Source organism: Anser brachyrhynchus, assembly GCF_964034855.1.
Source record: "Anser brachyrhynchus genome assembly, chromosome: 12".
NCBI classification, from domain to species: Eukaryota; Metazoa; Chordata; class Aves; order Anseriformes; family Anatidae; genus Anser; species Anser brachyrhynchus.
This window is the reverse complement of record NC_137707.1, coordinates 12897172-12924787: the sequence shown is the minus strand read 5'-3', so window position 1 is coordinate 12924787 and position 27616 is coordinate 12897172. Positions and strand designations below refer to the sequence as shown.

The window sequence follows — 27616 nt, the reverse complement described above, 5'->3', positions numbered from 1 at the left end:
ACATAAATGTGTTCAAGGTATTGAAAAGGAATTTGTTAGCATGTGCCCGCAAATAAAACATACTTGATCTGTGCTGAAGCTGCATAGATATTAACTGCTGGCCTCTTTGAGAAGCGTTAAAGTGAAACAAATATCGCAAAAAAAAGTTGAATTTTATTAAAAAAAAAAATCAGTGTTTAAGCCTCTGGTAATTGTTTGCTCTTTTGGCTCCTTGAATGTTTTTGCTACTGACCTCTGATCAGAAACTCTGTGGCTTGTATCAGGTTGAGCTGCATATTTTCAGTTTACCTTGTCAAACTGGTGATGTGCACTGTTGAAATGTGTGTCGTCAGAGTCTTTGTTTCACTTTCAGCTAGCAGAAAACTTCAGTCTTTGAAGCTCTGTTTCATAGATCAATGTGTGGAAGTGCTTTTAACAGAAAACACTGCTAAACCTACCCTGTATTTTTACTTTGACAAAGCATAGCCTGTCAAACGTGTCTCACTAACTTGAGTCTGCCTAGCTTTGAATTAAATACACAGCACTGTATGCTTCGTGGAAATAATTGCATGGACTTGCTACCTAAGTTGTCTTGTTGCTTACCTTAGAATTTATGTTGGAGCATTTGACTGATACAACCCTGAAGCTGAGTAAATTGTCATATTTTACCCTTTGCAATTAGTTTCTCCCAATGGTCTGTGCTTTGGTTTTTATGGCTTTTTGTGCCACAGTAAAACCTGCTTTAGTACTAAGGTCTGTCTGTTTTGTTGCATCTTAGTGTTGAAGAATGTCGCAACATAATCATGCAGTTTGGTGTCCGGGAAGTCACGGCTGCCCAGGTTGCCAGGGTTTTGGGGATGATGGCTCGAACTCATTCAGGGTTGACAGATGGTATTCCGTTACAAGTGAGTGGTCTGGTCGGGGTGGAGGGAGAGGGGAATGTGTTTTTATTAAACTGAAAATTAAGACTTACTTTTATTATTCAATATTCTTTTGTTCTGCCATAAATGTCTGTAATACATTTCTGAGTGAGGGATTCTTAGAACTGTGCAACTGGTGTCATTACCAGACTGAACCCTGTGTTTTTCTCTGTAGTGCAGAGAGTTCTAGTGGTTAGTGGTTTCTGAGACCTGGTGTTTTTTAGCTAGTGTTTGACTGGGTGTATTTTATTTGCAGTCTATTTCGGCTCCTGGCAGTGGGATTTGGAGTGACGGGAAGGATAAAAGTGATGGAGCACAAGCCCATACCTGGAATGTGGAGGTCTTAATTGATGTTCTTAAAGAGCTGGTAAGTTTTGTGAGCACCTTGGCCTTGAATGCAGAACATCTGAAAGAAGGATGTGGCCCAGTGTGAATATAAAGTTTCTTTTAAAGCTCCTAGCAGCCTGAATGGCTTTGAAACTCATGAATACAATTGTGCTGCTGTGCTTAAATGATGTCTTTTTCCCTTTGAACAAGAATATTTTGAAGAATTGTGGAACTAAAAACTACCTGAATGGCTAATGTGCGTGCAACCTGCAATTCATTCCACACTGCTTACTTCCACGCGCTGTAGCGTGTGTTGTCTGAGGGGTTTTATGTTTGAAGAATTTATTTCCGACAGTGGAAATAGTCTGGACGTCAGGCACCTTATTTTGCAAAGGTTCTAACTGCAGGCATTAAAATGAAACAAAGTATTTTTGTAGCTACTCATTCCAAACCTCTCAATGCTTCTTGTGCATGATGATGTTTCAAAAATAGAAAAGTTTTCCCACTGCTTTATAAGCAGCAATTTTCATAATTAACACAGTGAAACATGAATACCATTTCCATTGCCTACCGTGTATTGGGTGAGTTTTCTGTGCGGTCCCTCTAATCTACAAAGGAGTTGCTGTTTTGTTTTTTTGAAGGAATTTTCAAAAAATACAGCTAGACTGTTCTACGTGATGTACCAGTATCTGAGTCCCATTGTGCTGTAGAAATGACAGGTTTTGCGTGCTAATGTAGGTGTACTGTTTTTATTCCTAGAGAGCTCTGTACTGCATCTACCTTCTGTTTCGTTTAAGGAAACAGCTCTGAATTTTTTTCATTCTGTAAAAGCATACACATGGTGTGTAAGCTACAGCTGCAGCTATTAGCACAAATAGTGTGAGTTCTCCTGTATGTTCATTCTGTTATCAATAAAGTATTTTCTGTTCTTCAGGCACTTCATGCTTTTGTCTAACTTTCCAGTTGTGTAAGCACACCCAAGCCCTTTCTTACACATCTGACATGGTCCACGTTTACTTTGTGTTACATCAGCTTGTCAGGAAATTGACACATTGAGCAGTCAGTATCTATTTTTTTGTATGTGGTGCTCACCTATCTTTGGAAGGCGATGTCTGTGTTCTGTAATTGCCATAGTTCCCTCCAAACCCCCTCATCCTGAAGGTTTTACACTATTGCTGAAAATCTAATAGGTGCTTGCAAGCACTTGCACTGTAAATCCTTCAAAAGGAAAACAAGTTCTGCTTGGCAGCTGGTCAGATCCTTCTGCTTCTTGTTGGAGGGTGTATAGAAGCCTACAAAAGGAATCAGCTAGTATGCTAAGAAAGGAACTGTGCTGGGTGGTTTTTGGGTGTTGTTTTTTTTTTTTTTTTTGAAGACTTGTTAAAGAGATGTTTAGAAAGATGAACAGCTACTGGCTGTGGTGCTGGGGGAGGTGAGATTCGCAGGCTGGTTTCAAACAGTAACTTGCATTGAGTTCTCAGAGCTATCTAAATTGTGTTTTTTAAAACAAAAACTGCCTTCAACTAAAAGTCGGGTGGATGTTAAGCTGAGCAAAATACTCATGAAGTGGGGTTCTTACAAGAAAGTAGTGAAGATTGTAATGCCTAAGGCTAACTAGTCTCTTGTTTTTTCTGGATGCAGAATCCTAGCCTGGACTTCAAAGTAGTAACCTATGAATTGGACCACCCGGGATTTCAGATTCGTGACAGCAAGGGCCTGCATATTGTGGTGTTTGGCATCCAGAGAGGCTTGGGCATGGAAGTTTTTCCAGTTAATGCCATATACAGACCTTGGAAGCATGCAGAGGGCCAGGTAGGTTTACCAGCGTTGTGGCCATGTCTGTACAAAACGTAAGAAGTTCATGAATTTCACAAATGGCAGCTGTGGATTGGTAATGTGAATTTTCAGACAAGCCATGTTTGACAACTTGGCCTGTATGGCATAGGCCTCGGGTATGTTACTGAGGTAGAGTATGTAAATTAAACGGTGTCCGCATTGTTTGCGGGAAGGTGGTCGCTTGCTCTACCTGTCACACTGCGTCTGTTTTTAGCGGAGTTCTGACTTGCAGTGCAGCTGAGCGCAGACCCACTGCTGCATGGCAGTCCTGGGAGGTTTTTACCTGGTTACACAAAAAGGCTAGAGCTTTGCAGAACACAGCCGTGCAGGCAGGTGCCCTGGTCACACCCTTATTTATCATGCTCAGAAACCGTGGGAAGAGTAGTTCTTATGCTCTAGTGAAGTTCAGTCTTGTGTAAAACATGCTTATAGTCAGTCTCGGCTCATTTCTACTGCTTTGTTGGTTTGTGTTGCTCTCAGAAATGTTGCTTGATAAAGTGGAAGGAACCTGTAACTTCAAAGACCTAAACTAACTATTTTTGATATTTCTTACACCAGCTCTCCTTCATTCAACATTCCCTCATAAACCCTGACATCTTCTGTTTTGCTGACTACGCTTGTCATACTGTTGCCACAGACATCCTGAAAGCACCACCAGAGGATGACAATCGAGAAATTGCCACATGGTAAACCTGCTCTCCCCAAACCGCTTTTCTTACCTAGATTTAGAGTAAGACAACTTACCTGCTCAAATGTGACTTTACCTTCGTGCAACATGATGTGTCTGTAGCTATGTGTACATTCCAGTTGATCAGCTGTCAGTATTTTTCAGTGTTTGCTGGAAGTTTTCACATTAGAACTTCCTGTGTACTTCCGTAATATCTGAAAATGTATTGCTAGGTGTTGCTTTTAATGGAGTCTTCTGCTTGTCTAGAGAATTTCTGCTAATGTATTTCGGTGAATCCTGTAAGTGGAGGGGGAGGGGGGTAGAGGAGATAGGAATTTAAATGTCTTTTTTCAGGATGGCATTAGAAAAACTTGTTCCACTTATATGAAATAAGTCCTGGGATTTAAATAATAAATTTTTAGAGCTATTGCTGTGTTATTGCACAAAGCTGAGTAATGTGACTCCTTGAGCTGACAATTACAGCTGCTTTTAATACAGCTTGCAGCTGATTTCAGTGCAGATATTTGTTTCTATTCCCATTGTACAACCTGAAGTAAGGAATTGGAGGATGGGAGAGATGGTTAAAGTAGGAGAAGGTAGCGATGTCTGTATCTCTGAAAGAGACAAAAGTAGAATATCTTCCTCAGATTTCACAGGTGTGTACTCAGGTGTAGAAAACATGCGTTTCATTTTTGGAGATATGTTTCAAGTTTAGTTATTCAGGTGACCCACCTCAAGCTGAATTTTTTTTGAACATCAGTGTTCAATTCTCCCTCTTCCATAATAGCAAGAGCTCTTAAGCTCTTAAATTGGTTTGATTTTTGTCTTTAAAAAAGAAAAGAAATTTTTCATGGATAAGAATATTCCTGTAGGCTTAATTGCACTTGATAGGAGCTGCAGTTTCAGGTTGCTTGCAGTGGGCATTACTTTATGTAGTCTTGCAGTTGATGCTACAAAATGTTTGAATCCAGGATCCTGTAAGCAAACTACTTGTAACTTTGAGGGGGGCCTTGTCTGTTTGTTTTTTCCTTTTGTTAGGAAGAGCCTGGATTTGATCGAATCTCTGTTGCGATTGGCAGAAGTGGGACAGTATGAGCAGGTTAAGCAGCTCTTCAGTTTTCCTATCAAGCATTGCCCGGATATGTTGGTATTGGCCTTATTGCAGATCAACACTTCCTGGCATACCTTGCGCCATGAACTCATCTCCACGCTCATGCCAATTTTCCTTGGCAACCATCCCAACTCGGCCATCATTTTGCACTATGCATGGCATGGACAGGTGAGTGTTTCTGCTGGTGTTTAAGTTTTAAGTAAAGTTTGATTTTAAAAACAAGAGGGAGAAAGACAACCTGGCACATCTAAAACATGGAAACTTTAAGCATTAAGAGAGGAAACGGTTCAAAATAAGATAGCCTCCAACTTTTAGCCAAGTGCATTGGAGGCTATTCTAGGTATAAAGAAACTGCAAGTACCATAACTCGTAGTGAGAGTGTAGCTTTCTGAAAATCTAGGACTGGCTGCTGCCCTTCTTCAAAGAGAGCTTCCATGCTCAGAGAAGGCAACTATGTGTATAAGCCCCATGTTTTTAATGGGCAAACAAGTAGTTTTTTTTTTACAGATTTGCCTTTCATCTTGGCTTTCATCACTGTGCCCACTGGTAGTTAAGTAAATAAAAGTCATAGGAAGAAGCTTAAGGCAGAGGAAGCCTCTAGGGCGGGAGGGGAATCTGCATTAGAAAATATATTGCCCTTTTAGGTACAGTGGTGTTGAGGATACAAAGCTTGACCTCTGGGGATCTTGGTCCATATTCACTGCAAAGTCATGGTTGTTCACTAGCTGAAGTGCTATGAATGTTTGTTTTCTTGGTACAAGTCTTTAAACTGCAGAATAGGAGTGGGATAAAAGTGATGTGTTCTTTGCATAAGGTCTTGAAATGGCAGAATATGCAATTTTTCAGCAGGCTAGGCTCCAAAATAACATACAGAGTGATTGCTGTCATGTGACAGGGCGCTGCTCTACAGTTTGAGGATGTTTGACTTCCTCAGATGTGGGAACTGAAAGCAAAACCCTTGCTGCCAACAGAAATTTACTTGAATTGTGCTTTGATTGCTCATGTGTGAGCAAAGAGCTCGATACTGGTTTTGCAATGTCAGGCTGTGACATGGCAGTTCTGGCTTCAGGCAGCACATCAGGCGGAACGTTCTGTGATTCACATATTCCAAAAGCTATTTCTCTGTAACTGAGAGGAATATTCATCATTCCTTTAGTTGAGCTCCTGGATAATTTTATTCATCACATGTTAAGAGTCCAACTAAGAAACTAAGTTGTAAATTAAAGAGTAAATATTGTTTGTGTGTTGGGCTTCAGAGGTAACATATCCTACTAAATGTTCGAATAGTTGATCCTTTTCCTAGAGGCATGAAGTACAATCCTAATTTAATTCTTCTCAGGGTCAGTCTCCTTCGATTCGTCAGCTTATCATGCATGCAATGGCAGAATGGTACATGAGAGGGGAGCAGTATGACCAGGCAAAATTGTCACGTATTCTTGATGTGGCGCAAGACTTGAAGGTGAGTTTTGCAAAGTACCATTTTTATTTTCTGTCTGGTGTCTTATGCAGACTTGCTCATCTTGTAACAAAGGCTAAGCTTAACTTGGATGTGACTAATTTAGTAAGGATTCCTAAGAAGCAGTGTAATAGAACTGCTTGCTATATGCATGTACTGTAAATCCAGGAAGAGCTTCAACCGTTTTGACCTTGAATACCATTGAAATGGGAATATAGAAAAAATCCTTCAGACGCTTGTTTGAAGGAGGCACCACTGAGGTTGATGGAATGGGGGTTTCTTGAGAATACTGCTATTTTATAATTGTTTACACACTCACAAAAGAGACTGGAAGCGACATCGGGCTTCTTAAAGGCATTTATCACTTCTAAAGTTAGATGCAAAATAATTGGGTGTCACAAAGTGCAAGAGCTTCAAATTAGTTTTGTTATATCAGTTTCTGTGTTCAAGGATGAATGCTGATCAGATGTATTCAGTGGCTCTGAAGTGGTCAAGGTCTGTTGGCAGGAAGACGCTAGGTTATTCTGACTAATTCTGTTGCAATATTGTCTTGGTAGCTCTTGGCCGCTTGCTGGTAGATTTTCATACAGGAATTTAAAACCATAAGCACAAGGTCTCTACAAGAAGGCCATGCAATGCTTTCAGATGAGAGCTCTTGCTTATTTGTGCCACGAGCAAACTGTGTGTGAAACTGATAGTACCAGTCTTTTTGTTGACTATGAAAGCACAGCAGGCTGTGATAGGAAGACTTCTTTATTAAAAAGTAAATGGGGATTAGAAAGGAGAAAGGGTATCCTTGTGTCTTCACTAGTAGTCTTCTGATTTTTTTTTCTTTAGGCCTTGTCAATGCTGCTAAATGGTACTCCATTTGCCTTTGTTATTGACCTTGCTGCACTTGCCTCTCGACGGGAATACCTCAAACTTGACAAATGGCTCACAGATAAAATTCGGGAGCATGGGGTAAAGCAGGATTTTTCTTTTTATTTCTACATTCTATCAGTGACTAACTTAAGTCACTTTGATAATCTTATAAGTAGCTTTAAGGTTGTGGAAAGTGTCCATGGTCTGATAGTTCAACATTTTCACTGAACTATAATAGCTTAGTGTGATTCTTCCCACGGTACAATTGCCAAGTTTGAAATAATGGCTTGGATGTGGTTTGGGAGATTAAGTTAACTTTTTTTTTTTTTCCTCAGGAGCCCTTCATCCAGGCCTGCATGACTTTCTTAAAGAGAAGATGTCCATCTATCTTGGGTGGCCTTGCTCCGGAAAAAGATCAGCCCAAAAGCGCTCAGCTTCCTCCAGAAACCTTGGCGACTATGTTGGCATGTCTGCAAGCTTGTGCTGGGTAAGGGCAATATTGCTTAGACTGAATGTCATCCGCTTGAAGCCGGCTTGCTGGCCTCATACTGCACGTGCTCACAGGTGGTTTGGGGTTTCCTATGGGTTGCTGAGAGTTATAATCTTGCACAGCTAAATTTGATAGTATGTTTAATTTTTCAGTGAAGCTTCTCATACAGAGTAGGTGATGAGACAGAAAGTGTTCTTGTCTTTATAGTCAAGTGGGTGGGATGATGTTGGTAACTGCGGGATGGCTGGTTAGTGAGATACTGGGTTAATGGCCAGAGGCAGGGCTGTGACTTGGACAAAAAGGAATATGTCATAACTACAGAATGGGACAGCATCATGGGAAACAATGAGGTTTTATAAAGGGTTTTTTTAATCATGTTAGGCAAATAAGTGGTTGCTACCCTAGCAGAGAGGGCTAATGCAGTCCTTATGCATAGAAGAAAGCTGGAGATTGTAACGTAATTGAGACTGAAACTGGACACATGTAACTTCAGTTGTTTTTACTTGAAATACTGACTGTCTCAAAGTAGTCAAAGGACGGGAAATAGCTAAGGTCTTCTGCAGATGAATTTGTTTAGCTAAAATCCTGAAGGAAATAGCGTAGGTCCTAGAGACCTGCTCTCTGCAAGAGGGAGAGGTAGGTTACAGAAAGACTAAAGCAAGCAGAAACTGGACAAATCAATTTTAAATAATGTTTTAAGTAAAAATAACTAAATGTTGCAAAATACTGGTGATGTTGCTGTCAGACCAAGGTGGTATTTGACTGCAGCAATATTTTGGAGTTAACGAGGCTTAGCCCAGTGTGACATATGAGCCAGAGGGTCTGGAAGCTGGAGATGGTGCTAGTTTTGGTGTTAAGTTTTGACACCTAAGGAGTCTGGCATGCCCAAGTGCATGTTAGCTGATCTAAGGGTTATATTGTTACGCAGTGCTGTCTTGACAGATAGAGGAAACATATGTAGAAGTGTCAGATGATTCCAAGCTCGCGTAAACAACAGGGAAACAAATACCAACATAGTGATTGCTATCTGAACTGGAAGGGAATTTCAGAGGTCCTTGTAAGATTTTTAGGAGAAAAGGTTCTCCTAAACAAAATTAAACTTCAAGTACTGTTTCGGAAACGTTATTGTCTAGTCCATCTTTTGGACTGAAAATACCCATTGTTCAAAGTACGTCGTCTTCTGAGACTACAAACTGAATTGAAATTCCAGTATTTTGCATGTTGCCATGTCCAGATTTTAGAGATTTAATAGTTAATTGTAGACTTGACTTGCATCTAATGTCACTGTGTTCTGAATCTTAATGTGTTACCAAGTTTTATTTATTCAGTTAATCCAAAAGCTAGCAGTTCTCTACTGGCACAATTCTCTCAGCTTCTGGTTTCTTTTTATAGCCGCTTGTATTCCCGTTTATGCAAGAATGTGACCTACTTGCAGTCATTTTCCATTAGTTATTCTCTTTAAGCTTTAAAGAGAAAACAATTTCTTTCACGAAGCACTCGCTTGGATTAGCTTACGTTTCAGTCACAAATGGAAGCAGGCTTTGGAAGGACTGGGAGATTAAAATCACAGTAACGTTAAATATGTCTGGGAGGATGGTTCTGCTTTACCACCTGAAGTTTGCTGCTGGGGGTAGTCAATTTAGGAGTAATTTCTTTCAGTTAAGCTGTAGTTGGGACACTTTTAAGCCCCTAGGACCCTGCGTGGTCTGGAACCCTTTATTTGTGTTGGTGCAGTTTGTGTAGCACTGGTGAGTGCTGCTGCTGTGGCACATAGCAGCGAGGCTTCAGAACGAAGTAAGCGTTCTTGTTATTACTTAGTGTTTTTCAAGTGAAGCCAGGGCGGTTTTGGCACCGCAGGCTGCCTTACTGACCAAGTGTGTGATTTGGTAACAAACTGCTTATGGAAAAGTCGTCCCCCCAGGGGTTTGCAGTGAGGTGAGTGGCAGCAGGACCTGCCCATTGCCCAGCACAGTCGGTTTGGCAGCACTGGTGGTTCCTCCTCAGTGCCAGCCTCAGGACAGGGCGATGCTTCTGGCTGACTGTGCCTAGAGGAATGAGGAGGCTTTTCCTCCTCGTTTCTGCATCAATACCTCTGTAAAGAGAGAGGGGTGGTAGGAATGGGCAGAGGTAGAAAACAGGAGTGCTAGCGGTGCTCCTGGCTTGTATGGGTAAGGTAGAAAGAAATCAAACAAGTTGAAAGTATTTTTCTTTTTGTATAAGTGGGAAAAAAGAGTGCAAGAGATATGAAGTTGCTCTATCCAGCAAGCTGGAGCTTCCCTTAAGCTGACACTCTCTTCTCCTACAGCTGGCTGACTGTGGTCCCTGACTCTCCTCATTACTCATCTTTCAAAATTGTCCTTTCCACAGTTTCTCCCAGTTCTCTTCCTGGAATGGCTCTAAGATTAGCTGGCTGAGTATATTTTTATGTAGAATTGAAAGCATGTGAACTTTTGCTTTAAGATCTAGTTTGATAAAGAAGCGTGCCCTTATTAAAGAAGCTATTTACTACTTTACATCATTTGCCTCAGATGCAGCTTTTGTGAAAACCTGCAGCTCAGTACTACTTAAAAAATATTGTGGTGTGTATGTATCTTGACATACAGCAATGTCTCGTGACATAAAAATGTTAATCTTTAATCTGTCTAGATGGCAGGACAAAAAGTTAGTCATTCGTTCCAAAGCATGGATGACCTAACTGGTCACCATAAGCATCAAATTCAGGATTATAAACCTGTGTTATGCATTGCGGGGCTGCCCTGTGATCGGTAACCTCTAGCTGCAGCAGGTTGGAATCTGTCTTAACTAAAGCACGCTGCGGTATTTGAGTGCCTGCTTTCCTTCCTGCTAGTTGGTCACAAGCACCTTGTGGGGATTTGTGGTTCTGTGGAATTGCGTTGTAGGTAAATATACGCCGTAAACTCTGAGCCTCCCGCATGCTGTGCCTCGGAGTTGTGTCTTCAGGTCTGGTTGCACCTTCTTGAAACAGAAATCCTTTCTGTTTCCCTGTGTGGCCAGGCTGTTTCACAGGCCACATCTTAAATGACGAGGGGGAAGAAATATCTTGTTGGGCATTTATAGCAGATGTATGGCTTGCAGAGAGGAACCGGCTATAAATAAATGCAGGTTTTGTGTAAGGAAGCCTCTCAGTGTTCTTCAGATTCAGAAATGGTCATGCAAATATAGACCTTTGTTTCCAAAGGACTTTTAAAGACCCCCCCACAGATGATTAAAATGAAGTCTTTTGTCTGAGGTACTTTACTGCTTTCACAGCTTGATTAGAAAAACTTTTGGTTTGCTCACACTTGAGTCAAGGAGAAAAGCAAAGTGTTTCCTTAGCTGAGCTTACTTTGAAGGTAAGTTTCTGATCCCTTTTTTGAAACCCGCCATCCCAGGCAGCGTGCTTTTGAGTCTCTTGACACTGGCTGCTAGTGAGGGGATATCAATACATTTGGAGGAGCCAGCTTGTGAAGCAGTTGATAAAATGCACATTGACCTGCCTGGAAAGTTGCCTGCCCATGGTAGCTCCCCAGATTCTCTGTCTGTCCCAGGACAGCTTTTTCCCACACTGTGTAGTGGAGCACTGGCTTGGGAGAGCAAGCTGAAGCCCTTAACCCTGTGTAGCCTGTAATGGGATGGCTGCCAAAGCTGAGGGCTAGTCTGCACTTCGTTTTCCTGCCCTAGTTGTCGGGATGGTTCTGCTTCCTTTTCCTCCTCATCCCAACATCTGTGCAGTGGAAAGCTTGTGAAAATTCAGTGAAAATGAGGAATCTCCAGATGAGTTTAACACAGTTGCACCATTACAGGAAGGAATTTGCTGCTTTAGTTGTACTTGCCAAAAAGGTAGAACTGCAGAGCAGGAAAGGCGTAAATAGTTGGCTGTGTTTTCCATGAGTGAAATGTTAGTGTTGCATGGGTACGTTTGTGGTTAGGTATGCCAGCAGCAGAGCTGCCTTTCCCTCCCCTTAGGAAGCCTGGCAGCAAGACGTGGAATTGTTCAGAAAGGTGTTGGCTTCCCTCGGTCGTGCAGTGCCTTCAGGCCTAAGTGTGACTGTTCTGCTGGGTTTTGACTCAACTTCTTTGAATAGTTGGAGATTTCTTGCCTCTGGTTAAATGTTTATTAATGGTCAGATGAAGCATGTTGGTCAGCTTATATAGACAAATGAATTTTAGTGGACTTGGGGGGAGGGTATTTAACTCCCATCTATATCAGTTCAGTTTATTTAAAAAATAAGTGTCTCTCTATAGTGCAAGCTCTTTAGTCATGTCGTATTTCTCCTCTGGAGAGAATGTCTAATGATACTCAAAGTGGGAACAATCCTGAACGTTGAAGTCTGGGAACAGGGAGGAGCCTTGAGGAGCTGATTTGACCAAGGGATTATAGCAGAAGCTGTTGTGTGTTTGAATTCATGAGGTTGAGCTGTATATAGCCTGTAACAAACAGCAGGCAAAGAACGTTGCAGACCGTCTGTTCTGCCACGGGCTATTGAAGCTAGGTAGACAGATACACATCCCAGCTTTCTCTGAGTCATTATTTGCTGGGATAACTGTATACCAGTATTGGAGCTATTAAAAAGGGGGAACATGCTGTCAGAGAATTTTTATAGTTGCAGTTTACATTCTTCTATCTAAGATAGAGCTTGTCCCAAGTGAAATGGCTGTAACGCAATTGTTGCTAGTGTGGTTTCTGCTGGGATTGTTTTGCAGTTTATATTTGTGAAATGTGGTCCCACTTCCTGAAGGAAAACAATCAGGGGCTTGAGTTTTGTGAACACTGGATGCCTCACTGTTCTACTCCTCTGCTCTAGGAGTGTTTCCCAGGAGCTGTCAGAGACGATACTCACCATGGTGGCTAACTGCAGTAGCGTCATGAACAAGGCTAGGCAGCCGCCACCTGGAGTCATGCCAAAAGGACGCCCACCTAGTGCGAGCAGCTTGGATGCCATCTCTCCTGTACAGGTAGTAGATAAATAATAGCATGCTGTGGTTTTAGAAACCGTTGATTAGCGTTAGTTCTGCTGCGCGATTTGAGCTCTTTCAGCAGGACTACGTAAAACATCATCTGGCTCCCTTAGTTTTTTATGCTTGCATGTCTAGATAACTTCTCTTGTAGCAGATTAATGCCTGAGGGTTGTAGTTCAGAACTGTCGTTCACGTCACGGATGTCTGTAAGAAATTATGGAAGTATAGCAGGATGGGAGCACTGAAGAGTGATAGAGGTTTGGTTTATTTTAAAATAGCTGAGAGTTTCTTTAAAGTGCTAAAATTTTCTAAGACTTCTGAGAGTTAAGCACTGCCTTTGAACCTGATGTGTCTTGTTTGTAGCTTCACGGGCCAAGCAACAGTGCTAGAGCATAAGGACTTGTTATAACTGGGGCTCTTCAGCTCTCAACTGAACTGCTCTTTTAAAAACAAGGTACATTTAAGTTACTCCCTGCCACTCATCATCCCTTCCTCCTCTGGGAGCAACACTTTGCAGACAGATTTTGCTTCTAGCAACTACATTCACTGGCAGATTTTAAAATGGTGAAAACTTATTCACACGAAGTAGTGGCATTTCAGCATTGAAGAATGTCTGAAGCGTCAGTAGATTATGTAAACTCAATACAGAGAGCAGTATCCATGTAAATTGTTACTTTATTGAAGTTGCTCATCAAATGTACCTAATATCTTGGCAACCTGCTGCATAGAACTGATGTGAAGAAGTAGAGCAGCAGATGTGAGTCTGAATCCATGCTATCTTCTGGATAGATAATAGTTTTTTGCAGTTCCTAGACAGGAGCTCTTAATTTCACAGAATCACAATTTATTGCTATGTCTGCTGGTACTGTGCCTTCCCTCCTACTCATCACCCAGATCTTAATGGCTTTTATTGGAGGCTGTGTTCTCAGGTGTTTAGCTATGAAAAGTGAACATTCTGGGATCCTTCAGACAGTTAAATATTCTGTTAGCTTGATTAAGTCTTGGTGAGTTCCCAAACCGCAGAGCTTAAACTGCTCTAGCACGAAAATCTACACACTGCTTTTTGTATTTACTGTTGTGTTATACTTAATTAGAAACTAGGGAACAATCAGCCTTTCTGTAAAACCTTTGACAGAGTAGGATTTTATGGGATTGTAAAGGAATAAGTGAAATAGCATTCTATAGACAAACGGCCTTTTTGGGGTAATCTGGATGACTTCAGAATTTAAAGTGACCATGCAGAAAAACTCTTTTCAGGATGCTTTAATATGTAAGCTGTCTTCATACAAAACCTGCAAAGAGTGAGCTTGATTGCAGTCTATGTCTGTCTGTGTATAATCTTCCTTTTTTTCATTCAGATCGACTCGCTTGCAGGCATGGCATCTCTTAGTTTAGGTGGCTCGGCTGCTCCTCATACCCAGAGCATGCAAGGCTTCCCTCCGAACTTGGGCTCTGCATTCAGTACTCCTCAGTCACCAGCAAAAGCGTTTCCCCCTCTTTCCACCCAAAACCAGACAACAGGTTTCAGTGGCATTGGAGGACTCTCTTCACAACTTCCAGGTACTGCTATCTGTGTGGTGTGTTCTGTATGTTTGACACGTCAGAGCGAAGACATTGTCGCTGCTGTGGCTGGAAATACTGGACAGGCAGCGGTGTTGCGTGGGAGGGAGTCGTACAGACCTTGCTCCTAGGTCGCTGCTGAAACAGCATTTGAAAATTTTGCAATTGCAGTAGACATAAAACTTGAGAGTCAAGAGGGTTTATGTTTTTGATGGATTTTAGCTGTATCTTTTTAGGCTGGGACAGAGATAAGGAATTGCTTTAGAAAAAACTGCTTGATACTGGATATTTCTGAGGCTATATGGCTCTGAGCGTTTCTTGGAAATGGCAAGGTGCTGAAAGCGATACGTGTATACTAGGAAGGGTGCAGCTGAGATGACCAATACCTTGCTTGCTTTTCAGTAGGTGGTCTTACTACGGGTAGCCTGACTGGTATAGGAACTGGAGCCCTGGGCCTTCCTGCAGTGAACAATGACCCATTCGTGCAAAGGAAGCTGAGCACATCTGGACTGAACCAGCCTACATTCCAGCAGAGTAAGATGAAACCTTGTAAGTGGTAGTGTTGTCTGTGACTGTGAAGTGTGACTGTGGTCTGCAGTTAATCTGCATTTCCTTCAGGGGTGGCGTGGATCTGGAGGTGACAAATAGTAGAAACATGGCTCTTGTATTATACTGATAGACTGAAAAAGGTGCTTCTGAACTTCTATACTAGCAGCTTGCCAAGTAGCTGGGAGGGGATTTAAAAAAAAGCTACCAGAGTAAATACAAATGTCAAGGATTTGCATGAACAGTCTCTTTTTGTGTCCTTTTTTTGTTGTGCTATGTTTTGAACAAAAGTGTTATCCTGCTTTTTAGAGAGTTGTATATATGTTGTAAGAGGGTGTTCTTTGTTTTGTTTGTAACAAAGTTGATCAAAGCTACCTGGGTAAGGTCCTGTTGTGGCAGACTAGTGAATTAGGCAACACCATTGGAAAGAAATAAGCCTAACAAGTTGATGGGAATGATTGTTTTTTTCTTTCTTTTTTGAAGAATGATTTGGTCCTTAAAACTGAGTCATTATCCTTAGCTCAGTTATACCTCTAAGTTCACAATGAAATGTTGCAGCAAACAAATGTTTCCTTTAGGAAGTCTAGTCATATGCTAAATCTTCCACATTGCTGGTGTTACATACCTTTGTTGTCTTCAATAGCTGCTCCATAAAAGTTGCAGATGTCCATAGATGTACAGTGAAGGCAGCTTTAGTGACCATGGTTTTTTCTTTTTGGGCTTGAGCATTCAGTATAAACTTGCTTGAAGCTCACTGGCTGGCCTGAAAGTCTGTGTGAAAGTTTGTCTGCATGTTAGTGTTGTGTAGCATGCTTTATTCTAGTCTGTTTTACATTCGTTTGATTTAGGTGTCAGTTGAGGCTAGCTTGGGTTGCAGTGGGTTCTAGGAATACAGTACTGTGAGGCTAATTCCACCTTTAGGATTCAGTTCTTTTGCAAAAGTGTCTTGAAAACAAATTTTTGAATAAGAATTCCTGTCAACTAGAAAGGTTAAGTAATTGCTTTTTAAGAGAAACTAGCAGGCTTTGTATAGATTTGTGGAAGAGTTGAAAAGGACCTAGAGGAAATCATGACCCTATGGAGTTGAATGTAATGCCTGTCCCCTTCTTTTTTTAACAGCTGACTTATCTCAGGTGTGGCCAGAGGCTAACCAGCACTTTAGCAAAGAAATAGATGATGAGGCAAACAGCTACTTCCAGCGTATTTATAACCATCCACCACATCCGACCATGTCTGTAGATGAGGTGAGTTCCATTCTGTAGCAGTTGCATCACCTGTCAAGAGACCTTCAGTATAGTTGGTGAACTTGCTTGTTACATCCAACTTTTCGGTCCTGTGGACTGAAGTTTTTAGCCATCTAATTAACTCTCCTAAAATGATGCAAGTCTCACAAGGGGCTTGGGTATTCAAAATAAGTATTAAAGTGTGCCTTTTAAACAGTTTAAGTTATGCTTACACCTTGGATATATTTAAAGTATATAAAAATGGCTGCAACTTCTAAATATATAAAGGTGTCCTCAGTTCTACGTTATGATTGCTTTCAGTGTAACCAAAACATGAGGATCGAAGCATATCAGTCTGATGTACTTGCTCTGTGAAGTACTTCAGACTTACTTTAGTGTATTTATGTGGTTATAAACTATAGGAAAAATGTAAATTAACATTCAGCATCTTCCAGTTTTGAAGCAATGAGGTAGGAGGTAGCAAGAAGTTTTATTTAAGGACAGTTATTTAAAATAAAGGAAAGGAAGCTGAAGTCTGAAGATAAAGCTAATTGTAGTGATGTAGCATCTACTGTCTAAAATGAGATTTATTTTTTGTTGAGACACTTACTTTGCAGTCTGGCTTGTAGTGCAGTCTACCTTAGCTGTTTGTGTTCTTAACCTATAGATGCAGAAGGGCTGAAGTAAAGCAAATCTGGTGGTAACAGTTTCCAATTTCTTTGCAGGTCTTGGAAATGCTGCAGAGGTTTAAAGATTCCAACATTAAACGGGAACGAGAAGTGTTTAACTGTATGCTGAGGAACTTGTTTGAGGAATACCGTTTCTTTCCCCAGTACCCAGATAAAGAGCTGCACATAACAGCCTGCCTCTTTGGTGGGATAATAGAGAAAGGACTGGTTACTTATATGGCATTGGGCCTGGCCCTGCGCTATGTTCTTGAAGCCTTACGAAAGCCTTTTGCATCCAAAATGTACTATTTTGGTATTGCTGCACTAGATAGATTTAAAAATAGGTGAGTGTTTTTTGGTAATACTTCCAACAATTCATGTAATGTCCTGTTAATCTTGAACCTGCTCTAGTTACGCAGTACAGGATTGCTTATATGTATTAGAAAATTTACGTATGTCAACTTCAGGATTACCTTTAATATATGCTGAGCTGAAACAAAATGGTGATGTGCTAGTAAAAGGGTGACTAGGTTCTTTTGAAATCAAAATATTAAATACGGTGTCTGTGTAAATGTGGGACAAACTGAGATGCTGAAACTACTTAGTGGCCTCCCTGTATAAAAATAATTCAGGGAAGTGTTGTGTTGACTGAAGTTGTCAGCTTGTTAGAAATGGAGTGAATGTAAATATTCTTAACAGGTGTGCTCTGATAGTGCCATTTGCACTACTCCTTAGTAAAAGGTTGGCTAGGAACTAAGCCTGGGTTTGAATTTGAATCTCCAGTGTGGCACCTGGATCATCTGTTACTCAGAATGTTCTGCTTTAACTTTGTGTAAGATTATGAAGGGTATTACTCCAGTGCCAAAATCTTCCAGAAGGTCGATAGCTGTGAGTTGGTGACACATATAAACCTTTCTCACACACAAAAAAAAGCTTTCTCAAAGTTCTTAATTTGAATGCAGGTAGAGGAAGCTCTCAAGGCAGACAGTAGTTGTAGGCAGGATTGTATCCCATTGGACAAAATGCACACCCATTTTTGGAGGAAGATACTTGAAGTGTATTTAAAAGTTTCTTGGAATTATTTAATGACTAGAAGTGTGCGGACTTGCAGTGTGGATTCAAAAGCAAGGAGCGTGTTACCTCTTGCAGTTATTCTCCTTTTATAGTTGTTCTGCCCTACGGTATTTTGTCAGCTATAAAAGCTGCTGCTCGCAGCATTCAGAGCTGGATATCGTAGCTGTATTTAGCTAACGATAAATAAAGGCATTGGAGGCTGACACACTTGAGGTTTAACCACCTTCTTGCTCCTTCTTTTACGAACCTTTTTAAGAGGGACCTGAAGATTCTGCTCTCACTGAGTAGTAACGGTCTAGCATTCAGAAGTAGAATTATAATAATCTGTGTGCCTAGGTGAAGCTTGTGTCTTTGATGTTAAGGGCACTCTGATTTGCTGTTTAAAACAGTGAGCCAGTCTACAAATCACTTACCAATAATCTTATTGTGAAAGCTGAATATAAATGCAATTGTGTATTCAGTCAGAAGTATAGAGATTTAGGTTAAGCTGGATTGCTATGAATTAACCTTGTGTTTTGCTCTTAAATGAATTCATTTCAAGGGCTTTTGCAACAAAAACTGCTTTGTAGAAAATGTTTTGTTTACAGCACAGCTGCTGTAAGCAGACCAGAACTAATTCTGATGTGGTATGGGAATGACATACCAGTGTTATGTTTATATTGCTCTCTAGTATTGTTTCTGATCTGGGTTAACGCTGCTGACTAACGTGTATTATTTCTGACAGATTGAAGGACTATCCCCAGTATTGTCAGCACTTGGCTTCTATTAGTCACTTTATACAGTTCCCTCATCACTTACAGGAGGTGAGTGGGTTCACGTTGGTGCACTGGCTTTCTGTGGTTTCCAAATCTTTTGAGCAGATTGCTGTTTTCCATTGGAGAAATGGTCTGAGCAGCCACAAATTTGGGTAGTGCGTGTGCAGAGAATCAAATGCTCTTTCTTAAAGTGTGAAGGTGGTTGTTCAATACTCTTCTGTTTCTGTAAACCTGCTGGGGTTGCTTGCAGTGAAATAGCTGCTTGAGTATAACTGCATGATCAACCAGGACACATGGCCACGCACGAAGATTTCAGAGTGCTTCCATGGAGTCACGTTCCAGTCCCTCAAGCATTTGTGCTTTCTCTGTAAAATAGAGGATATTCAGAGGTGTTTATAGTTTCACACTCAGACCTGATAAAGGCAAGAAAAACTTCATTCCTGCAGGTTTGATCAAAGTAATGGAAATACCCTGTAGTTCAGAGAATAAAAGTAGTGTTGATCATGTGGTGTCTGGCTTTCATTGGTAGGAGAAATACAGAAAAACTAATCCTAGTGGCAGAGTTTGAGAGCATAATCTGAATAAGAAAAAAACGTTCAGCTTGGTCAGTGAGACTTCATCTACCCGAAGCTGTGAAGTTCAATAGCAGTCTCAACTTCACTGTTGCATTTAGGATTGTGTCCCTGAAATGACTGTCTGATGTTACAAATGTCTGGGTAAACGTATTTAAGTGGAGGAATTGCTTTACAGGCTTTCTAAAAAGCTGGGTATTCCAGAGATGTGGTTTTTGCTTATTCATTATGAACTTCAGGCTTACCATTTTTATGTAGGTGCAGGAGTCCTTGGGGGAAGGACTTCTTCCCTGCTTTGTAACATGTTTTTTGATACACGTTTTTTATGCAGTCCCCCTCTTTTGGTCTGTTAATCCTGACCTGCAGGAATGGGATTTCCTGGGTAGTGCTCTGTAAAATGTTTTAGGATGTTGTGTCTCTTGACACTAGATAACTGCTTGCTGAGGTTAGGGGTAGAGCTTCTGGCCCTTCTCCAGAAAGAAGGGAAGTAAATGGCGATAAGACATGCCCTTTATAAGGGGGCTTGATGGTATTTTGCAGATTGCCTTAATGGCATTGGTGTTAAATGTTTGCTGACAATCTTTAATACATATACTGCTCATGCTAAAACTTGTTCCCTATTTACACTTCTGTATATGAATTTCTGTATGTGCTTGTTTACCCTGTTGTAGTACATAGAATACGGACAGCAGTCTAGAGATCCTCCTGTGAAGATGCAGGGTTCAATCACCACCCCTGGAAGTATTGCACTTGCCCAGGCTCAGGCCCAGGCCCAAGTTCCAGCAAAAGCTCCTCTTGCTGGCCAAGTCAGCACTATAGTAACCACCTCAACCACCACCACTGTTGCAAAAACCATCACAATCACTCGACCAACTGGAGTCAGCTTCAAGAAAGATGTGCCGGTAAGCATTCTGTGACTTCAGAGCCCTCACTGGAGATGTAACGGAGTTAGGTTGCTGATCTGGACTGAGTACATGGAGACAAAACCCTGTTAAATTTCTGTACTGCCAGTTTTCAAGCTGTAATCCTGTTGCTCAATATTTTTTTGTCTAAAGCATGTAACCTTTTCATATATGACCCATGCTTTTGTATGGATGCATTCTTAATCAGGAAACTGTGGAATTACTTTGCATAGCAAGGTGTTTTTTTGTGGCTTTAATTAGCAAGAAAATTACAGAATTAAGTTTCTCTTAATGACTTGCAATAGGACTCCTGAAGCAGCTGCAGTTACTATTCTGCCTGAGACTTGAGAAACACATACCGAATCACGTCTGACCTAGCAGATTTGACTGCATTAGGTTTCTCAAACCTTAAGTCACTTATATAAATGTAACTCTTAACTACCTGTCAGAGTTAATGCAGGGCTGACAGATTGATGTATTGGTGCTTCCACAGAAAGCGTGGAGTGTGCTTGATCCTGCATGTACGCTGAGGATGCGTAGAGCTGTGACTGAAGGGTAGCAGATGCACTAACAAGTCAAGTCTGTCTTGCTTGCTGGTGCTGTCTTTGTATACTTCTCTTAAAAGAAGCTCCCCGAATTAGAGGTGGAAGGCAAAAAACAAAGGTAGTTGAAAGTTAAGAAAAACTTCTGGAGGACAGTTGCTAGTACAGCTATTAACTTCTTTCACATATCATGTTGAGCTCTGATTGTGAGGCATTTATATTGCCTAATTTTAAACTCGAGTTATGATTGCTATATCAAATCATCTCCTGCAGTGTACCAGGTGCTAAAGCCCTTAAGTTGAGGCCTGCAGCCGTAAGGACATGGGTCACATTTCTTTGGCTTACGCTACTGGCATGTTTTCTCTCAGATAAAGCTGTAGGATTCCTCTCTCCCAATTTAGTATTGAAGTGCTCTTGGAGACGTAAACTTGTACCAAGTACCACTCGCTGCTGTACTGTCACGCCCTCCAGACTAACCTTGTATGCGGACTGCTAGCATGATGGGTGCCATTGGAACGGCATCTATTGTGTACAAACACAAGTGTCAGGGGTTGGTTTTTGTACAGCGACGTACTTCTGCTGAGTATTGATCGTTGTAGAGTAAAATTACTTCAGAATGCTGCTAAAAATGCATCAGAGGCAGTAGATGTTACGTGACAAAGCTCAATTCTTTTTCACTTGACAAAATGGAGTAAAACTGTCTTTTGATGTTACTTCTAGGTATTGTCTGTTCTTACCTTCTTGTTTTTCCTACAGCCTTCCATTAATACCACCAATATTGATACGCTGTTAGTAGCAACAGATCAAACTGAGAGAATTGTGGAACCTCCAGAGAATGTCCAGGAAAAAATTGCTTTCATCTTCAATAATCTGTCTCAGTCAAACATGACTCAGAAGGCAAGTATGGAAGACCACTAGTAAAATTAATTTTAATATATTTCTGGAATTCCATTCTGAAGTGGTAGGTGATGTTTCTCCAAAATTCCAACTCATAAAATTTGGAGGAAAAAAAAAGGGGGGAAAAATCACTCATGGAAATAGCTTACATCACTTGTTGTTTGAACCTCTCTGGACATACAATTTTTCAGGGAAAAGAGGGGCAAGTGAAAGATTCTTAATCTTACTCAACTTCTACAAGTTGCCTTGTTTTCCTGTAGCCAAATACTTTGTGCTAAAGTATTTCAGATCTTTGCTTTCAGGAAAGCACTTCTAGTAGACACAAGTTTGAACAAACATTCACATCATAAATGGGCAGGATACCATTTGCTATTGCACAGTTAAGCTACTGGGTTCTTGCATTTCAAGCTGAAATTCGGGGTAGTTTTTCTGAACTAGTAGAAGGTTGCAGTACTGCTGCCACACATGATACCTGTCCTATGGGCAGACTGCTTTAACATGAGCTACTGACAGTCCTAGATTTTGAAGTTACCTGCTATAAAGAGGAGAAGTGGAGGGGAGAGAAACTATTGTGCCTCACTTTATGATTAAGTCCTTACTGGTTGACCAGATCTTTGGATAATGAAATACTGATTTCAGAGCTGTTTAAAAGAAAAAAAGAATCTTAGTGCTAAAAGCAATTGACTGAACATGACAATGCGTTGGTCAGAATTGACCCCATGAGTTTGTGGTCCTCTTCTCATACCTGTTGTGGTGTGCTTTTTCTCTGGTGTGGAGACAGGTCGAAGAACTGAAGGAGACAGTGAAAGAAGAGTTCATGCCTTGGGTATCGCAGTATCTCGTGATGAAAAGAGTCAGTATTGAGCCAAATTTTCACAGCTTATATTCAAACTTCCTTGACACTCTTAAGAATCCAGAGTTTAATAAAATGGTTCTGAATGAAACTTACAGAAACATCAAGGTGAGTAGTGCAAGATTTCTAATACCTTGGGTAGGTTTCAAAATTTAGAGGTGTGTTGTTCTCCTTAGAACATTTGTCTGATCTTCAGATGTGAAACATCTGTCAAAGTGTACTTTAGCTTCAGCTAACAGGTTACCTCTGTGATTACTGGGGTGGTTCTGTTCTTGTTCAGGAATAATTAAGAGGATAGATCTGCATTCGAATTCTTTTTTTTTTGGGGGGGGATTCTAAATTTATGCAATGCTTGCAAATTATAACAGGGAAAATTTGTTTATGCTTAGTTCTTATATGTGGAGAATGTGGCTCTTATGTTTACACTGATGTTTTGGTTAAAAAATAAAGGGGAGGTTTTAGAAAATGGGTGTAACAACTAAAAATCCCTGGAGGACTAAAATAATGTGAAGGTAAGGAGGTAAGAGAAGGGATAGCTCAGAAGAGATGAGTGAAACAAGTTTGTCTATCAAGCACTATTTTTAAACCTGTTGGTGGAATTTCCTGGCCACCATGGGTTACGCTGTAGTGCAAAAGAATCTCCTGGCTCTTTGGAGCGTAGCTGGCTTTCTTCTGTTCAGCTGATGCTACTCTGAAGCTAAGGAACAGAGCTAACAATAGAATGCTGTGGCATGATTTAAGTCTTGAAATAAGAATTAAATTGTTTCACTAGAAAGGCAGATGGTAGCCTTCAGCTCTGAGATGAAGCCTTAAGAAGCATTGCCTGCACAAGTTACGTTTTACTGAGTAGACACAGCAGTCTTGACAAGAGTAACTCATAAGGTCTGGAAGAGTGTAATCCTTTCTGATCCTCTTGAAAGAAAGGAATTTTGAAGTTGTTTCAAGGCAGATTTATGGGATGCTGCCTTGAAGTAAAGGCTGGTTTTTGAGAATCTCTGTAATGTTTAGTTCAGACTGGAGCTCAGAACTCAGTGTGCTTAAACTTTTGTCTTGATTCAGACCAACTGTTTGATTTTGTTCGTGAGTGATTATCTTCTAGTTGTTGCTTGAGTTGCTTTTTTTATTAGGTGCTACTGACATCAGATAAAGCTGCAGCCAACTTCTCAGACCGTTCCTTGTTAAAGAACCTTGGTCACTGGCTGGGAATGATTACACTGGCTAAAAATAAGCCCATCTTGCACACGGTGAGCTTCTGTTTTGCTTGGTACAAACCGGTATGTTGTTATGCAGCAGCATAGGCTGTTCGGGAAGTTAAATCACCAAGATGAGGGAAGTAATTCTGTGTAAAAATACATGTATGTAAATCTTTGTGTTCAAAAGAATAACTGCTCCTTAGCAGTCTGTAAAATTCAAGGACTGTCTTGACTCAAGTTCGCCATGATATCCTATAAGGAAATAGCATGTAAGTGGTATTTTTATGGTGTTTTTTCTGCCCTCTTCCACTTATCAGTCGTTAATGGTATTTTTCAGGATTTGGATGTGAAATCACTGCTACTGGAAGCATATGTTAAGGGACAGCAGGAATTGCTTTATGTAGTACCATTTGTTGCCAAAGTCTTAGAATCCAGTGTCAGGAGCGTGGTAAGTGACTTTGTGTTGGCACAGTTATTGTTTGACTGGCAAAAATAAGCATTGCAGAAATTAACTTTTATTTTTTACAAAATGAAAGCTCATGAAACTTCAGACGGGAAGAAGAGAGATCAGGGCTTGAAGTGTGAGTTCTGTTGAAGTGAGAGAAAGTATGTGGGTTGTGCATCTTTTTGCAGTTTAAACAAATGTTGGCTGAACCGAATTGTGGTATCCCCAAACAGAACTCCATTGAGAAATGGAAGGATGACATCAAAGGGGTTATAGGATCTCTATAGTTTACTTCCCTCCACCTTTGATATGCCCCTCTTGTCCCTGATCAGCTCCTCGCTGTTCTGCTTGGCTGAACAGCTGATCTCAGAAGGACCAAGTCGTTGTTTTTCCAGTTGAGTGTTCAGCTTGATTCTTGTATCTAGTTTCACTCAGAATACTAAATTCAGCCCTATTGCAGCTCTACAAACTACACTTTTCAGTACGCGCACACATAGCTGTGCTTCAAAAATTCCCAGTTAGAAATCAGCTAAACCATTCAAGAATTTTTGTGTAATGCTGCTCCATTTTTTCTTGCAGGTCTTCAGGCCTCCAAACCCGTGGACAATGGCCATTATGAATGTTTTAGCTGAGCTACATCAAGAACATGACCTAAAAGTAAACTTATTTTTCTTTTGCTATACCTACTGAGCATGAGGTTTTCCTGACATACTAGTCAAGATAGATGTCGTGTAGGACCAAACTGAACTTCTTGCTTTAGTGTGGGGAGAACTGGGCATTGCTAACTTAGTAGAACTTGGATGAAACTCTACTCCTGTGAGGTTAGTGTGAATGTGCAAGATGCCTGTTTAATCCTCAGTCACTATCCAAGTCTTTAAAAAAAAAAAAAAAAAAGATGGGGGGGAGGGAGATCAGTGGATTAGGCTGGGAAGCTTGGTAGTTGAGCAGCCAATAAATGTTTCAGGTTTTTTCCTTGTGACATAACCTAAACTAGACTTGTTGTACAGTTGAATCTGAAGTTTGAGATTGAAGTGCTCTGCAAGAATCTTGCATTAGACATCAATGAGCTGAAACCTGGAAGTCTCCTGAAAGATAAGGATCGTCTGAAAAATCTGGATGAGCAGCTCTCCGCTCCAAAGAAAGATGTGAAGCAGCCAGAAGAGCTACCACCCATCACAACAACTAGTAAGTACATTTCAGGTAGAACTTAGAACCACACTGTACAAGGTTTAACAACACAGGCTGTGCTATTGCAGAGAAGAATGTGAAGCCACCTACCCAGGTGTAATATTGCTGAGTGCTTAGGAACACTTAGATGTTCCTGTAATAGATGCAGGCATACAGAATTTGGAGGCGAGAAAGGAATAGAAGCCATCCTGAGGACTAATTTTGCATGTGCTGTGTGTAACTACCCTTCAGAAGGGACTAGAAGCAGGAAGATCTATTAATGAGAGCAGGGTTTAAACTACATTGTAAAAAGCAGCTCTGCTAAGATGTACTGAAGTTAGTTTGGTACTAGTCATTGCAGAAATGGGGGGAAAAAAGTTACATTTAGGAGGCTTCATGAATAAACTGCAAATTTTTGTTTCTTAATCAGTTTCTGGTTTAAATGAGAGGTAGATGCTTCCGTTATAATCACTTTCAGTAATGGTTCAATATAAACATTTTTGTGTTCTATAGCTGCTTCTACAACTCCAGCTACCAGCACCACTTGTACAGCCACGGTTCCTCCGCAGCCCCAGTACAGTTATCACGACATCAACGTCTATTCTTTAGGAGGGTTGGCTCCACATATTACCTTAAATCCTACGGTAAGTGTTAGAGCTGGTAGAAGTTCAAACTATTCTGTAGGGTGTTGCTTCTCAGAAGTAATAGGGAGGATGAACAGTAACAAATAATCACATGGAAAATTTTGGGGGTTATTAGCAGTAGCTATTAACTACTAGACTCTCAAGTAATCTTTCACTGTGACGTATATGTTAATATCTGATTTGATTCTGGCAGTAAATGTCAGTTGGGATAGTTGCTCACAGGACTTAAGCTTAAGGAGAGCTTCCTTGGTCTTTTTTACCAGTCAGTGTTCAGCTGCAGCTTTGGAAGAAAGCCTGGCAAGTGTTGCAGTTTCAGAATTATTGAGCAGATGTTATAATAGCTGCATGTGGAACGCAGGAGTGCCACGCTGTACGTGATCTGTGACAGTACGGTTAAAATTGGTTTGAAAAATGTGACTAGGGTAGGTGATATTCTGGTGTACTGTTCTGACGTAACTTTCCTAACCCTCCTCCAGATCCCGCTGTTCCAGGCCCACCCCCAGCTGAAGCAGTGTGTGCGGCAGGCTATCGAGCGAGCAGTGCAAGAGCTCGTCCATCCCGTGGTTGATCGGTCCATTAAGATTGCCATGACGACGTGCGAACAGATAGTCAGGAAGGACTTTGCGCTGGATTCGGAGGAGTCACGGATGCGTGTGGCCGCACACCATATGATGCGGAACCTGACTGCCGGAATGGCCATGATAACCTGCAGGGAACCTTTGCTCATGAGCATAGCTACCAACCTGAAGAACAGCTTTGCTACTGCACTGAGGGTAAGAGTCGCGTTGTCAGAAGCTTATTTCCAACTTCACAGGAAGTGTAGACACCCAGCATTAGCAAATCAGTTCTCTTCAGTGTAGATTTGTTGATTAACATTACATGGCTTAACTAGTGTGGAGATTAATTTAGCAGACAAGTCTCGTGACTTGTGGAATTACAATGGGAAAAACTGCTTACAGCTCATGTCGTGTAGTCTTCAACCTGTAAGGTGAGCATCACGACATTGCCTGCGAGCTCCCTGAGCTGTTTGCTCCCGTGTGCTGTTGAGTTTGATCACATCATGGAAGCTTTCAAGTGCTTATCTTTCTATGGCTTTTAAGATAGAAAAGCTAGAGTGGGGAGGATTGAGTTGATTCTGGGCCTTTCTGGTGGTGGGTTGTCTCAGTATGCATGTATGCTTCAGGTAGATTTCATTCAGTTCTGCTGTTAGCAGATTAGTAAAGATTGTTCTGAACAGCTTTTTGACTCACTAGCATTTTTAGAGGATATTTTCAAGTCTTTTGATGAACAAGAAAAGTTTGAGCCGAAGAGGTAGCTTTCCCCTCCTGGCTAAATGGAACGTGGTTCATGAACTGCTGGTCAGAACAGCAGCTGCAACCCAGAAAACTTGTGCTTGCAATCAGTGTCACAGCAGACACAGAGCAGAGTATCTTGGAAAGATCAAGACTTCGCTATCCCTTCAGGGATTAAAAAGAAGTTGAAGGACTGCCTACCTCTTAAGGGTGTTTCACTATTGCCCATCTCATGGGGAATGAAAGTGGGAAGGTCCTTTTGCAATGGAGTTGCTCACTTGCATTACAAAACCTGCCCTCTTGAGCCAGTTTAAGGTCTGAAGGGAGTACAGACTGTAAGTACAGGATGGATAGTCTGCCTCAAACCCTGTTGACCCTTCATATTCAGAGCTTTAAGCGACCTGATTGCTGAGATCAAGAGCTGGTTGCTTTCTCCTAAGCAGCAAGCTTGGGCTATGGATGGTGTAGCACAGATGCTTGACAAGTTCATGACTCGTGCTATCAAAATTAAACACAAGTTAAGGATGGGATAGTACTGCTTTAATGTGGGAGCTGAGCCAGGGGCTGCTGTTAGCACCTTTGTTAATTAAGCAGAGTTTGGCTGTCAAGGTAGTAACCATAAGAAAAAGCCCCTCTGTTAAGAGGGGCATAAATACTTTGTTGGTACAAAGTGCTGC

At 41.1% G+C, this 27616-nt stretch overlaps 1 protein-coding gene across 9 annotated transcripts in view; it reads left to right on the top strand.

Annotated features, from left to right (window-relative positions):
- The window catches only part of CNOT1 (CCR4-NOT transcription complex subunit 1), a 60011-nt gene that overhangs the window by 15972 nt on the left and 16423 nt on the right, over positions 1-27616 (top strand). For 2 of the 9 annotated variants that reach the window (XM_080552599.1, XM_080552595.1), the window contains exons 9-31: positions 758-884; positions 1156-1266; positions 2868-3038; positions 3621-3748; positions 4768-5008; positions 6180-6299; positions 7134-7256; positions 7493-7644; positions 12453-12603; positions 13965-14166; positions 14572-14700; positions 15832-15956; positions 16661-16947; positions 18402-18480; positions 19676-19906; positions 21205-21345; positions 22127-22306; positions 23326-23442; positions 23729-23839; positions 24416-24493; positions 24844-25021; positions 25517-25647; positions 26124-26420. In XM_080552599.1, coding sequence (XP_080408725.1) covers positions 758-884; positions 1156-1266; positions 2868-3038; positions 3621-3748; positions 4768-5008; positions 6180-6299; positions 7134-7256; positions 7493-7644; positions 12453-12603; positions 13965-14166; positions 14572-14700; positions 15832-15956; positions 16661-16947; positions 18402-18480; positions 19676-19906; positions 21205-21345; positions 22127-22306; positions 23326-23442; positions 23729-23839; positions 24416-24493; positions 24844-25021; positions 25517-25647; positions 26124-26420 — 3610 coding nt within the window. Of the gene's footprint in view, positions 1-757; positions 885-1155; positions 1267-2867; positions 3039-3620; positions 3749-4767; positions 5009-6179; positions 6300-7133; positions 7257-7492; positions 7645-12452; positions 12604-13964; positions 14167-14568; positions 14716-15831; positions 15957-16660; positions 16948-18401; positions 18481-19675; positions 19907-21204; positions 21346-22126; positions 22307-23325; positions 23443-23728; positions 23840-24415; positions 24494-24843; positions 25022-25516; positions 25648-26123; positions 26421-27616 lie in introns of all 9 variants that reach the window. The other 7 variants (XM_080552593.1, XM_080552597.1, XM_080552594.1 and 4 more) reach the window with 4 other exon arrangements.